The sequence below is a fragment of the Callorhinus ursinus genome, unplaced genomic scaffold (assembly GCF_003265705.2).
Source record: "Callorhinus ursinus isolate GAN/ISIS: 27379988/994484 unplaced genomic scaffold, GSC_fseal_2.0 scaffold116, whole genome shotgun sequence".
In the NCBI taxonomy this organism is placed as follows: Eukaryota; Metazoa; Chordata; class Mammalia; order Carnivora; family Otariidae; genus Callorhinus; species Callorhinus ursinus.
The window spans coordinates 255,757-270,961 of NW_027397178.1; the positions used below are offsets into that span (position 1 = coordinate 255,757).

The 15,205-nt window shown below is 44.8% G+C and overlaps 1 protein-coding gene across 2 annotated transcripts in view; it reads left to right on the top strand.

The window, feature by feature from the left end:
• Positions 1-8,936: 8,936 nt before the first annotated feature.
• Positions 8,937-15,205, top strand: part of TEP1 (telomerase associated protein 1) — a 38,200-nt gene continuing 31,931 nt past the window's right edge. For both annotated transcript variants that reach the window (XR_012377169.1, XM_073889732.1), the window contains exons 1-4: positions 8,937-9,188; positions 12,826-13,326; positions 14,415-14,597; positions 14,906-15,040. Coding sequence is in view for 1 of the 2 variants with exons in the window: in XM_073889732.1 (XP_073745833.1) it covers positions 12,850-13,326; positions 14,415-14,597; positions 14,906-15,040 (795 nt within the window). In the remaining variant the exon portion in view is untranslated. The remainder of the gene's footprint in view (positions 9,189-12,825; positions 13,327-14,414; positions 14,598-14,905; positions 15,041-15,205) is intronic.

Here is a 15,205-nt window from a genome sequence, read left to right on the forward strand (position 1 = left end):
TCCTGGGCCTTCTCTTATTTCTGCAATCCAAAGAGGTGGCAGAGGGGGTGCCTGGCTGGCTCAGTCAGAGGAACATGTGACTCTTGACCTCGGGGTTGTAAGTTCAAGCCCCATGTTGGGTGTAGAGATTACTTAAATGAATAAATACATAAATAAACTTAATTTTTTTTTAAACCCAAAGGGGTGGCAGAAAGCTATATTGTCCAAAAGGGCATGGCTCCATCCCAGGTGGAGCTGACAGCCAAAGGTCCAAAAATATGCAGATAAGAGTAGTTAGTTACAGAAGTCTCTAGCTTTCATTATTTAGGGTTTTTGTTTGTTTGTTTGTTTGTTTTTAAATGTAGGCGTCACACCCAGAGTAGAGCCCAATGCAGGGTTTGAACTCATGACCCTCAGATCAGGAGTATGTGGCACAGTCTGGATAATGAAGAGGAAAACTTTTTATGAGAGCAGTTTCCAGGTGACATATCTTTACATGAGGACCAAGAGGCTGGCTTGGACAAGCATCACAGTTTAGGCCTATAGGCAGGAAAGTCTTAACTACTCTTTCAGGGCCATAGACTATATTCCAAATCCTGGCTACCCTCTGGGATCAAGGGGCTTTATGTGGAAGAGTATGAATTTATCACAGTTCGTGGTAATACAGGACAAAAAATACATACACACACACACACACACATATATATATGCAGGGATATATGTGTATGTCACGAGCAGTGAGATTATAGTCTTTTTTTCTCTAAGAAATAGGATGTTCATGATATTATTGTTATAGCTGATAATTTAAGATGTAATCACCTGTATTTCTGAATAGAATAATTAAAAGAAAAGTGCAGCTTGAAAGTGTACTGAATTAGAATCAGTCACTTGGGTTCGAGCCCCAGATCAATTGCTCCTTTGGTAATTGTAAGTCCCTTAATCACTTTGAATGGCAGTATCTTAGTTCATAAACTAGGGATCATACCTGTACCATAAACATCATAGTGCTAGTAGAGTCGTGAGCTCCAGAGCTTGAGATAGTCTTAAGGACCTCTAGGCAAATCTGGAACAGTATGCCCTGGTAGCCTGTAAACCAAGTTCCAAGGCCACATCCTTTTTGATCAGTGAACTAGATGATGTCAAACAAGATAGTCAGTGTGCTGTACAGTCCCCTGAGACCATGAGTGCCACACAGAGGGTTACGAGGTATATCCCCAGCTACTCTGGCCTAAAATTGCTCCTAAGATAGGGGTGTGGGTTCATCTGGACTCTAGCTAGGGCCAAGGCATTTAGAGGGTTAGGGTCTCCTAGCTATATACCAGCTTGAGTAATCATCGGATAAGAAATATGAACCCCAATGCATACTTTTTAAGCAAACTGTCACTGATGAAAGCCAACTCTCTCATAACAAAGTAAAAACTACTTGTTTTATAGTGCTTGCTATGTACCAGGCAGTGTATTAAATGCTTTGCATACATTATCTCATTTAAATGTCAATACAACCCATAAAAGGTGGATGCTATTATTATCCCCTTTTTACAGATTAAAAAAACTGAAGCTTAGAGGAGTGAATTTATTTACCTAAGTTTACATAGTTTGTAAATGTTGAGCGTATATTCAAACTCAAGTAGAAGGATTTCAAGCCCACTGTCTTTTTTTTTTTTTTAAGATTTTATTTATTTGAAAGAGAGAGAGAGAGAGAAAGAATGAGTGGGGCGGGGAGGGGCAGAGGGAGAAAGAGAAGCAGACTCTCTGATGACATGGGTCTCCATCCCAGGACCCCGGGATCATGACCTGAGCCCAAGGCAGACGCTTAACTGACTGAGCCTTAGGCGCCCCTGAGCCTGCTTTCTTTGTTATGCTACCTCTCCAGTGTAGATCCATCTCCAGGGAGTGGTGCACTTTATTCATGAAACTCATCATTGGAATCTACAAATGGGAGCAATTAACAGAGAGGCTTAGAGACATAGTCCTGAGGAGTCTGATATACAACTGCTGAAACACATACTAGTTGTGAATTTCAAAGAAGCTCAGCCAGAGCAAGGGGCTCTTCCTCCCAGTAGTTTGTTTAATTTGCTAGGATGTGTTGAGCCAGGGATTGTTAAGAGTACAATATATCAGGTGAAACTTTTCAAAATAAAGGACCTTGACTGGCCCCTTTATCTTATCATCTGGACTTACTGCAGACTCAGAGACCAGTCTCTTACTCAGTTCAGGGTTTATGAGATTATTTACCTTATTTTCTTCTGCAGCCTAGGTCACACAGCTCATCAATAGCAGAGCAGAATTTAGACACAGATCTGCTGGACTCCAGAGTGCACATTTAGTTACTATACTATACCATCTCCACCCCCATCTTAGATTACTCTAACATAGTGGCCAAGTATTCCACTCTTCCTGGGACTATCCTAATTCCCATGTTTGATTTCATTATTCCTACAAGCCATTAAAAGATTCCCCTAAGTCCACTATTTTTACATCCAAAGTTTACTTTGAAATGCCCCACCCACCCAGAAGCAGCACTCAAGTCCTATGTGAGATCAGGTGTCCTGATCATGTTTTTAATATGATTACTTCTTTGACATGAGTCTGTACTCCTCAGGCAGGTCCCATCTTCCAAGACTTATGGACTACTGACATAATCTTTTAATGTGTTCATGAAAAGGGCCTCCAGGGGCACCCGGGTGGCTCAGTCAGTTAAGTGTCTGCCTTCGGCTCAGGTCATGATCTTAGGGGCACGGGATCGAGGCCCACATCAGGCTCTCTGCTCAGCGGGGAGTCTGCTTCTCCCTTTCCCTCTGCCCCTCCCCTTGCTCATGTTCTCTCTCTCTCTCTCAAATAAATAAATAAATAAAATCTAAAAAAGAAAAAGAAAAAAGCCTCCAGGGCAACAGTTCATTTTAACAGTGGCCTTTTGTAGGCAATAATGCGAAAGACATGTCAAAGGGAGCAGATTACTGTGGCCAAGGTCTGGACTGGGAATCAAGAGACTTGTGTTCTAGTCCTAGCTCTTTCTCTGACTGACTATTTCAACCTGGACAAGTCATTTGAGCACTTTGGACTGTCAAGTGAGAAATTAATGAGTAGTTAGGAAAGTAATAACAGCTGTTTTTCTCCAACTGCTAAAATGTGGCTAGCAAGCTGTAGGCAAGATTGTCCAGCCCTGTTTAGAGCCTCCAGGATAACTGATCCACAGCACGGACTCCTCTTCTCAGGCCCTCACAAGGAGCAGTGTTATGGGATGCAATGGGAAGTGCTAGAGTACCTGGCCATAGTAACTTCTGTAGTGAATTTGGGTAAGTTTTTGTTAGGGCTGCATATCTAGAATGTGGCTACCCAGAACGGCCTCTAACCACTTGTGTAGTCTGTTCAAACACATGTTTGCTAATATGCACAGAGCAGGTGTTGAAGTTACCTATTAAGTGAGTTTTAGACAGCAGGGATTATTTAGTGCTAATACTCTTTAACAAATATCCCAAGACGTCATGAAAGTCGATATTATATTTTTATGCAAAAGGCGGAAGAAGGTGGAACAATATATGAAGTCTGTTCACTGTCTTCTGTCAAGACCTCTTCCCAGTACCCCTCTGTAGGCTGGGAAACAGGTCCACTTCCCTGACCACAGTGACTAGACAGATACTAGGGCACAAGGGTGGGAAGGAGTGCTGAATCTGATAGATCACCACAGTGTCTCCTTGGATTTGTTGACTACAACTCTGGGGCTGTAGAGCTATTAGGGAAACATGACTTGACTGCCTACATCCGAGAGGTTGGTTTGGATGCTGATTAATTTGATGTCAATGAATAAATATTTGTTGAATGAATGATGAGGGATTGTAGCCAGTTCCATAGATATGAAGCTCCTTATCCAGGCAGAGATGCTTGCCACATGGATTGGCATCTACTTTAGCTAACCTACCTCCCAGGATGAGCAATTCTACTACAAGGAACTATTGCACAAACCAATGTGTTACGAAGTGATTTAAAAGGTTTAAGGGCGGTGGATTGACTACTACAATGTAATACGATGTAAACTAGCCTTAAATGTTGCAGGTCTGGTGTTCTAATTATCCAATTATGCATAACAAACTACCCAAAACTTAGTGACCTAAAACAACAACTATTTTACTATATTTCTCATGATTTTATGTATCATTGGTTTCACTTAACTTTAGGGAGGGTTTAGCTAGATGAGTTTTCTGTTCTATGTTCATTGATGGAAGTTACTTGGTTGTATTCAGCTGATCAGTGAGCTGGCCTGGAGTGCCCAAGACAGCTGGGTTCACATGTTTGGTGCCCTGGTGGGGGTGGCTGGAAAACTAAGCTCAGCTGAGATTGTTAACTGAAGCACCTGTATGTGACCTCTTCCGTGTGGTAGTCTAAGGGCAGTTGAACTTACTCGGCAGCCTCCAGAGGGAGTATTCCAAGAGTCCTGGATGGAAGGTGTGAAGTGCCTTTGACCTAGCCTCAGAAGTCCCAGAATGACACTTCTGCAACATATATTGGTCAAGCAAGTCACCAGGTCATCCCAGATTCAAGAAGTGAAAAATCAGACCATTTCTCAGTGGCAGGAGAAGCAAAAAAATTGTGTCTACTTTAATCTGCCATACCTGGTAAGGAAGACTAGGCAGAGAGGGAGGGCTTACAATGGGAAACATCCCTTGAAGGAAGGTGAAGAGAGGTGTTAATGTTAACAGGCCAGAGACCAAATGCAGGGTTGTTTTGAGTTAGAGGAGTCAGAAGGAAGAATGCCCTAAAGTTCTTGCCACCTGCTGATGTGGCTTTCAGATGTTCCAGAAGGGCTGCTTAGGGATGTCAGGTGTTACCGAATAAGTGCTTGTCCATGTATCACAACTTGTATGATGTTTCGAAGTTGGCAGTAGTTAGACTGAACAGAAACACAAGCTGTAAATCTAAAGGTTATTATTCACAAAAGAGAACAAATCCATTGAAACCGGTGGCCTTTATATTCCCCAGGCTTTCACTCCTCTCAGCTTCTTATCAGAGGAGGCCCGGCCTTCCCAGTTCAAAGTCCTATCCCTCCGGAAGTTACTCAAACTCCCTTCCCCACATAACCCTGTAGTTTGTTCCCTAGTGGAATATAGCATGTCTCATAATCCGCCTATTATTTTTGTGACTTCTGCATGTGTCTGTCTCCTTCTTGAGATCGTGAAACCTTGAGGAGAATGCATGTTTTATACATTTTACAGGCTATCATTTGAACTTGGTAGATGCTTAACAGATTAAACAATATTTTAATTGAAGTGTAGTTGACATATAATATCATAGTGAACAGGTGTTTGTCGAATCAAAATGGGGGAGGACAAGAAGTGTGCAATAAAACAGATGAGAAGAGATGAACAATTTTCATAGGTGGTAGGGCCCTTAATAAAGGGGCTTCAAAGGGTTGAGAGGATGGCAGAAAGGAATCAGCCTGGACACTACAATCTGAAGAAAGGTTGCTTCAACTCAGGAGAGTGGCTAATTTAGAAAAGCAGGACTCAAAGGAACAAATATTGGCAATGTGCATTTACAACTGTCCACTGGAGAGAAAAACTAAATTTGGACTTTGTAAACTTTTTGCCAGTCGAGAGATTTTCTGTTACAAGGCAGAGATAGTTTATCTGGCTATCTCAAAATCCAGCTGAAATATCTCTTAGGGATTGGTCAGTGGCTCTCTAACTGGGACAGACTCAAATTGGGCCCAATAAATATAAAATATGTATATGAAATTCAGGTGTGGCAGGGGCTTTCCTTATTAAACTGCAGTAGGGTAGGAAGTTACTCTCTCTCCATCTGGGGAATCACTCTAGACCAGTGGTTTTCAAAATGTGGTCCCAGGATCAGAGATCAGAATCAACATTACCTGAGCAATACTTGTTAGAAATGCAAATTTTTCGGTCCTATCCTAGATCTACTGAATGAGAAATTTTCAAGGGGTGGGGAGGGTGGTGAGCAGCAACCCCAGTTTTAACCAGGGGTTATTAAACTTCAGTGTATATCAAAATCACCTGGAGAGCCTGTTAAAACACTAGTTGCAAGACCTTGGCCCCAGGGTTTGGGTATGGAGACTCCAGGGCCCATTCCACTTGTCAAGATTAGTGCTTCTCAGTGTTTAATGTGAGTGGGAATAATCTGGGAATCTTGTTAAATTATAGTTTGTGATTCATAGGTTGGGGGGGAGGCTGAGAGTCTGTGTTTCTAACAAGGTGACGCTGGTGATGGTGGTCTACAGCCCATAGTTTCATTAGCAAGACCCTGGCGCAGAGGTTCCCAAACTTGTCTGCACATTAGTATCGATCTAGGGAGCTTCAAAAATTACTGGGGTCCGGGTCCTACTCTGGAGACTGTGACTTAATTGGTCTGGGTTGTGGCCTGGGTTATGGAATTTTTAAAAAAGATTTTATTTATTTATTTATTTGAGAGAGAGAGAGAGAAGAAAAGACTGTGTGAGTGTGTGGGGGGGAAGGGTAGAGGGAGGGAGAGAGAGAGTCTCAAGCAGACTCCCTGCTGAGAGCAGAGCCTGCCACTGGGTTGGATCTCATAACCCTGAGATCATGACCTGAGCCAAAACCAAGAGTTGGAGGCTTAACCAACTGAGCCACCCAGGCGCCCCCGGGTTATGAAATTTTTTTTTAAATTATCTCCAGTGGTTCCAGTGTTAAGGCTTTGCCGGCCTTGAATTTCTTTGTTGCTACAGCTAACCAGAAAGTAAACTCTAGATATTCCTAGTAAATCAGGAAGTGGGGGTCCCTGTTGCTCTTCTTCGTGCATCATTAGTGTTCTCTGATCTGAGGCTTCAATGCTCATTGGATTAAGTTGGAAGGGCTTGCATATCCTGTTCTTTCACTGGTGAGGCAGATAGTTCCCACAGAGAGCTACAGAGGAGGAGGCCTTGAGGTAGGACAATTATCTAAGGTATCTCCCTTATTCCAAGGGGAGGAAGCCTTGGAGATTTAGGCCTTCAGAAGGAAGTCATATGTGTAATCCACTTTTTTTCCTCTCTTATTTCCTTCTCAGTACGTCACCATTGCAGTCTTCTTGCAGGACCTTTTCTTTCCTGTTTCCTGTTTTTTGTTTTGTTTTGTTTTGTCTTTTTTTTTTTTTTTTTAGAGAGAGAGAGAGAGAGAGAGAGAGTGCTTGGGCATTAAGGAGGGCGGGGACGGGCAGAGAGAGAATGTTAAGCAGGCTCAATGCCCAGTACAGAGCCCGACCCAGGGCTCCATCTCATGACCCTGAGATCATGACCTGAGTGAAGTTAAGAGTTGGAGGCTTAACCGACTGAGCCACCCAGGCGCCTAATGGGTTTCCTAGATCTGGTGTTCCTTCACCAAACTCTTCTCTTTCCCCTATAGACGGACCTCCAATGAGCAGAAATGCACCTAGGGAGTGGATTCAAAAATTTGTGGAGGCTTTTTTTCTCTCATAATTATTAGAGTTATCTGTAGACATTTAATGGGCAGGATTAATGTCTAGCCAAGATTGCTAGACATTCAGCAAATGTGCAGGGCCCTCCCACATAATAAGGGACATGCCTCCATCACTGACAACTTTGAATGACTTGCCAGTCACTCATGTAGTTGAAAACTCATTGTAATTAGGGATCTGATTTTATTTTAAATATAATCATAAGGCATCTTATATATGGTTTAATATATCCTGAGCTTTCCAGGAATGCCACTACTACAAATATTATGGGATGATCACACCTTGTTTTTTCTAAAATTTGCCAGAAATTGTCATTTTGGAAAATCATGCCACATCAGCACCTCTATTCATGGTATTTGAATCACCATCGTAAAGTCCCCATATCATGCTGCATTTGTAGTTGTTACAGTCAAGGTAGTTCTATATAGAGCTGCAAGTATCTGAGTACTACATTGTCTTCTTGAATGTTGTGCCCAAATATTTACATATATAAACACATAGTATTTTATTTATTAAAAAAAATTTTTTTTATTCATTTGAGAGAGAGAGAGACAGAACACAAGCAGGGGGAGAGGCAGAGGGAGAGGGAGATGCAGACTCCCCGCTGAGCTGGGAGCCGGAGCCCTGGGCACTGAGAGATCATAACCTGAGCCAAAGGCAGATGCTTAACCTTCTGAGCCACCCAGGCGCCCCCACATAGTGTTTTATAATAAATCATCTTCCTTCTATTCTTTTATATCTCTTTAGATATTTTATAAATTTTTAAATTGTGTGTGTAGGTAAAATACATTTTTTATACATTGTAGTTCATCATTATAAAGGTGGCGTAAAAATATTTGTTATAAGAAAGGCGTGTTGGGACTGATAAGGCAGGTAGCGAGGGAAGCATCTAAGGAAAGAAACTGGAATCTGGCTCAATAATTTGAGAAGATAGGATGCCCCCAAGTCAGAGCTGAAGCTCAGGTGTTTACCTGAGAATGAAGGGTATCCCTAAGGAAGGGGATATTTTCCAGAAGACAGATAATCTGTCTTACCCAAGGTAAGCATATTTCTCCTGCAACTATCTGTTTGGCTCTGCTCTTTATGAAATGGTAGTAGCAATACCATCCTAAAGGTCACTTGTCTCTTTTCAGAGCCTGGTCCTACCTTCTGGGAAAAATTCTGCTTAGCCTTTCAGGATGGCTCCATATAGATTCCTTGTAATCCACGGCTCTCTCCCAGGTGGACATTGGCACACTCTCAGTTCCCTCTGCCTTCATTATTCCATATCTACACCTGCTTACAGGCCACTGCCTTTCACCTGGTTACAGACCATTAGACTTTCTCTCACCTTTTATTTCCACTTTCACCAAGTAACTTTAGGAGGAGTTAAAAGTCCAACTATCTTTGACACCAAGAGAAAAGGATCCCAGATAGGTAGAGAACATGCCAAAGTCCTTCCCAAGAAACGGAGTTTGAAGATGCAACAGGAGAAAGGAGGCGGGGGTGCGGGGTGGGGAGGAGGGACTGGAGTGGGGCGGGGACTAAACTCAGGTCCCGGAGAGGCTGCAGCGTCCTCTACGGGTTCTGATCGCGGCCGGCAGTTCAGTTCCCCGCGGCCCGGTGCTCGCTGCCAGCACCGTGGCCGCCGCGCCGCGCCCGGGCCGCGTCTCCGCCCGCTCCTCCTCGGGCTTCCACTCTTCCCACTGGCGGAGCTGAGACCCCGGCCCCGGCTGCCTGCTACCGAGAACCGACAGCCAGCGTCTTCAGCCCCGTGGGTTCCGGGGACGGTCCGGGTGCAGGTAGAAGCCCGCGTGGGCCCTGGGTCCGGGGCGCTGGGCTCGGCAGCGGGGAGCCGGCGGGAAGGGCCTAGCGCGGCCACTTCGGACGCTCGGGAGAGTCGGGAGGGCCTAGCGCCGGCAGGGAGCCTCTGCCCGCCGCGTCCTCCCGGCTGCTCGGGACGGGGTGTGGGTGTGAAAGGAAAAGTGGGGGAGCCGGCGGAGACCGTGAGGGAGAGGGAGGGGCGGGGGATGCAAGGACACGGAAGGAGACCCAGTGAGAATGAGTCACTCCTCTGCTCTGTGTGCTTCTTGGAAGGGAGAGTGGCTGCCACTACCGAGGAGTAGTAGGTGGTGTGCGCACTGCTTCTAATAACGGGGTGTGCTGAAGCAGGAGAGAGTATCAGCCAGCTTAAAAGCGGGTGTAAATGTGTTTACCCGGCAAGGTCTCCAAGATATACTAAGTGCAGAATAGTGTCTAAAGTGTGGTCCTCTTTGTGGAATGCAAAGAAAACGGGGGGGGGGGATAAACTTGTAATTGTATATGTATAGAGAAGTGTCTGAAACTGTTCCTTCAGAACTGTTAGCAGTGATTATCTCTGGAGAATGGAACTGGAGATGGGATTTTTGCTTTTCGTTTGTAGTCCAGCTGAATCTCCCTTCACAAACTCCAGGGTGCAAAAAAATATTTAACTGTATTTTTCTGTTAACTTAGTTTTTATTGTAAGACTTTTTAAAAATTTATTTTTTTTAAAGATTTTATTTATTTGTCAGAGAAAGAGAGAAAACAAGCAGGGGGACCAGCAGGCAGAGGGAGAAGCAGACTCCCAGCTGAGCAAGGAGACTGATGGAGGGACTGGATCCCAGGACCCAGGGATCATGACCTGAGCCAAAGGCAGATGCCCAACTGACTGAGCCACTCAGACATCCCTATCCTAAGACTTTTTGTTTTATTTTGCTTTGATATATCTTGAGTCAGTTCTGAGATTTCCCACTCCTTTCCCTAGGGGCTTATATAGTGTAAAGACCCGAGGGAAGTGTATAGGAAGAGAGGCCATCATTCTTGTTGTAATTTGTTCACACTGATGCACTAGTGTCTGGTGAGATATCATTGTCTTTTCTAGTTTTGGATTGTCAATCTATTCAAGTCTTCTTGGAAGTGTTCTGCATTCCTGACCCTCAACTCTTGTATATTAAGATCTAAGTGATTGACTTAACAATGTACTTATTCCTAAAGTACTTAAACATAAATAGGAGATAAGCACTTGTCCAAATAAGTAAATACATTCCTAATGATATAAATTTAAGCATTTTCTCAGGCAGAGGTTCTTAATTTGCAGTTAATGGGGATTCTAGGAGATCCATGAATGGATTCCCTGAAAATTGTGTGCAAAATGGTATATACTCATGTTTTTCTGTGAAAAAGTTATACAGCTTTCACCAGATTCTCAAAAGCCTCTAAATCCCACTGACGAGGCATTATAGAGAAAATGGTGAACAAAGTGAAAAGGGTCTCTGTCCTCAGGAACTTATAGTCCGGTGGGGGAAAGACAAACAGACAATTACAATGTAAGAAATGTGTTCTGTGATAGAGGAGGTTTGCTGTTGGTGAGAACATAGAGAGAGTGACGTATATTAGACTAGGGCTGCCTGTCAGCAAAGGCTCCTTAGAGGAACTGACTACTAAACTGAGGCCTGCAGAGTGGCAGGAAAGTAGAATTTGGACTGCTAAAGGGGGGGCTGGGGAACGAAGTGCTCTTGGTAGAAGGAAGAGTGTTTTATTTTTTTATTTTATTTAATTTTTTAATAATATTTATTTATTTGAAAGAGAGACAGCAAGAGCAAGAGACGGAACACAAGCAGGGGGAGTGGGAGAGGAAGAAGCAGGCTTCCCTCTAAGCAGGGAGCCTGATGCGGGGCTCGATCCCAGGACCCTGGGACCATGACCTGAGCCGAAGGCAGATGCTTAACGACTGAGCCACCCAGGTGCCCAGGAAGAGTGTTTTAGGCATCTGCCTGTGTGAAGATCCTAAGTCAAGAGATACCTTGGCAATTCATAAACTTAAAAGAGTGTGTATGACTGCAGTTTGATGGGAGTAGCAGTCAGAGATGAGGCTGGGAGAGGATCAAAAGTCAGGTTGTGGGTGTGATGCTGGCCACGCGGAGGTGAACCAGACAGAGGAGCTCCCTGACCCTCAGGGAGTTTTATTTTGGTAAGGAGAAACAGGAAACAAGTAGGCAAGTAAGCAAACAAAATAATTTTTTTATCATGGTAAAATAAACAAGGTGATGTAGTAAATGGTGGCTGGGGTATATACTGAGGAGCTGCTTTAGACAGGTCTTCATACCGTGTGCCGCATGGATAGGAGGGTTTCAACAAAGGCGGTGGCCGGCAGAATGGAGAGAACTGGATAGATTTGAGAGACATCGAGGGAGTAGAATCAATAGGATTTGGTAGTTTACTGGATGATAATAACAAATAACAATAGCTTCCATTTATTGAACACTTACTAATTACCAGGCACTGTTCTAAATGCTTCATACATTTTTATTTATTCCTATAACAACTCTATGAGGTAGGCATTTATCTCAATTTTGTAGATGAGGAAACTGAGGCACAGAGAGTTTAAGTCACCAGCCCGAGTAAATTCTGGGTCCCATCAGGATTCAAACTCAAGTCTATTTCACTCCATATCCCTGTAAGCAGAGTGGGGGAAGGAGAGGGAATAGAGTTGAGGAAGAGTAGGAGAAAGGATACATTTGGGGTCTGGAGTTTTGGGTATCTTTGGGTCTTCCAAGTGGAGATGTCCAGTAGGCAAATGGGTAAATGAAGATGAAGCTCAGATGAGATCTAGGTCCAAGAATAAATTTGTGAGTTGCCAGCACAGAGATGTTATTTGGCGCCTATCCTGGGAAAGTATACAGGATTAGAATAGAATTCAAAGGAGCTTCAGCATTCAAGCGATAGTGGGAAAGAGCCTTCATGAAGAGGGGGTCAGAGATATGAGGGAAACCAAGACAGTGGCACCAAGGCAGCCAAAGAGAAAAGAGAGTTTCAATGAAAGAGTGAGCAACAGTGTCATATTCTGCTTGAGAAATGAGGTTAGATAAGGGCCAAGATGCGCCTGTTCTCATAGTAACAAGAATGCCGTTGGTTAACCAAGAGGACAGCCTTGGAAGAGTAGGGAGGACAGAATCCCATTTAGTTGGTTGAACAGTGAGTAGGAGGCAAGGAAGTGGAGGTTGGTGAATATAGACATCTTGATCAAAATATTTGTTTCTCTAGAGCTAAGAATCTAGAGTTCAGATTACAAGTGTGACCCCTATACTTAGTAGGAATCACGTTAACAGCCCTAGGAGGCTCCTTTACCCCTTCCTGAGGAGACATGTCCTTTTCGTCTCCAGCACTTTTTTTTTTTTTTTAAACTTCTCTGCTCTTCAGCTTCTGCCTTACCTTTTCCCTACTCCTCTCACTTAGAATGCTCCCTGCATTCTCTCTGTATAATATTTTCTTTATACATCCTTAGAATGAACCCACTCCTGGAAAAAGAAGTATTGGTTGTTTCCTGTCTGCTGGTTACTGGCATTACCAGGAGGACTATGGGAAAGACATACTCCCAGTGCAGCCAGGAGCTCATGACCTGTCTTTCTCTCCTTCTAGGCATATACTGGTTGGGGTCCAGCTATGGAGAAACTCCATGGGCATGCGTCTGCCCACCTGGACATTCTCTCCTTAGAGAACCGGTGCCTGGCCACACTTCCTGACCTGAAGACCGTGGAGAAACCACATGGGCATGTGTCTGCCCACCCAGACATCCTCTCCTTAGAAAACCGGTGCCTGGCCACACTTCCTGACCTGAAGACCATGGAGAAACCACATGGGCATGTGTCTGCCCACCCAGACATCCTCTCCTTAGAAAACCGGTGCCTGGCCACACTCTCTGTTCTAAAAAGTACTGTGTCCACCAACCCCTTGCTTCACTGTCTCCAGAGAGCTCACCTGGTGCAAGCTGATCTGCGTAGCCTGAACATCAGCAACTGCCCACTCTCTGAGCCTCCAAACTGGAGGGCCCAGGGCCTCTCTGAGGGGCTAGGCTGTTCCAGCTGCCCCAGGGCCTTGAAATCCGTCTCTGCCACAGAGAGAGCTCCTGAAACAGCTTTGGTAATAGCTCCCGGCACTCATCCTGACTCCACCCATGTCTGTTGGATACTCTAGTCCCGAGCCTTTGGTGCCACAGTTTCCCCTCTGTGCTGCTCTGTGTCTGTATAACTTCTGTCCTCAGAGCTTCTTCCTGAGGTGCCCTTGACTCTTGGGCTGTCTTCTTCAGCATCATTACTTTTATTGCATATCAGGTTCAGATATTCTGGACAATAGAGCCAAAACAGGCCCTGTCCTTAGAAAGCCTCTGCTCAGGAGCAGGGGCAGCATGATGTTGCAGTAGCAGCCAATCAAGCGCTTTTAAGATCTTATGTCAAGCAGGAGATGCATCTGCTATACCGTGCCCACTTCCCTGTATGTACACGTGTAAACGCATGTCTACTTGTACACATCTGTACAAACACACTTAGCACACAGGGCAGAATCAGTAGACAAACACACATTCCTTCTGTATGGACTTGGGATTCAGACTGAGGCAAAACTATACTGTCTCGGCCAACTATAAGCCGTACAACCTTGGCCAAGACTTAACCTTTTGAAGCTTTGATTTCTTCCCCTTTAAAATGTGGTCAATGAAAATCTGTCTCAGAGGGTCATTGTCAGGATTACTAGTGCCATCTTACATTTGTTTAGGGCTTTGCAATTTGCAAAGAGCCATATATATATTATCCGTTTAGTCTTCTAATGACACTATTAAGTAGGTAGTAGGAAGTGATGAAGCTGAGACTCAGAAGTTAAGCAGCTCACGGTTGCTGGGGGATTGATCTGGGACTTGGCCCTTTTTCTTCTGAATCCAGAATATCTTAATAGTATCAGAGGTGTGTTGTGAGGGGCCCCAGGCTCCTAGGCTGTGGCATCAGTAAGGAGATGACAGCAGGGGAAGATCCCAAAGCGTCTGAGCAAAGGCTCAGAAGGTTGAGTTGGGTGTGTGTGACGGTGAGGTGTCACTCTGTCAGCCCGGAGAGGTGGATGCTGGCGTGTGAAGGGGGAGGGAGGAGGAGTTTCGGTGCTGGAAGATAGATGTAGACTTCCTGTGCCTGGGGTCTGCCTTCAGATCTGTCTATGTGATTAATAACTGCCACTGTCCTCAGGGTCATTGTTCCTCTTCAGAAGAGAAAATGCCGGAAGAGAAGGAATGGGTAGAGGTTCAAATGCCTTTTTATAATCTAAGCTTGGGAGAGGAGGAAAAGGTAGAGGAGCCTGTCCTGAAGCTCACCGCCGGGGACTCTGAATCTCATCCTGGGCCCACTGACCAGGCCCTTAAGGACAAGAAGGTAAAAGTTCCAGAGTTGGGGAGAGGTTGATGATGGTGGAGAGAAGGGTGTGAGGTGGTGTGGAGGGGTGGTGACTGAAGGCTGAACCAGATCCCCTCCACAGATGGAAGGGGAAGGTGGGGGGATCACCCAGCTCTTATTTCTCACTCCCTAATCACCTTTTCTAACCTTGCAGTTGGGCAAACATCTTTCTGAATGTGGGGTCATTTCTCTCTGCTCTTGATTTCGTTAATCGGCCTGAGTGGGTGCCTTGAGTTGGTCCTCATTACCTCTTTCATCCTTTCTCCCCTCTCTTTTCTGATTCTCAGATGGTTCTCATAAGCTTGCTGTGCTCCACTCTGACATCAAAGGTAAACACGGAAGATGCAGCTGACCTGACCTCGGGTATTCTCTTTGAAGTCTGTAGTGAACTTGCCCCCTTGGAGCCTGAGTTCATCCTTAAGGTACTGTGATGTGAAGGAGGGGATGGATGGGAATGGGAAGCTGGGAGGTAGCAACTGTGGCCATGCTGTGGGAGGTGGATGGTGGCCAGCTTGGTGGGAAGGGAGTAGCATCTCTGGGTGAGTCTGAGGGCTGGTCCCTGGGGTTCTCTGAGGAGCAGGGAAAGA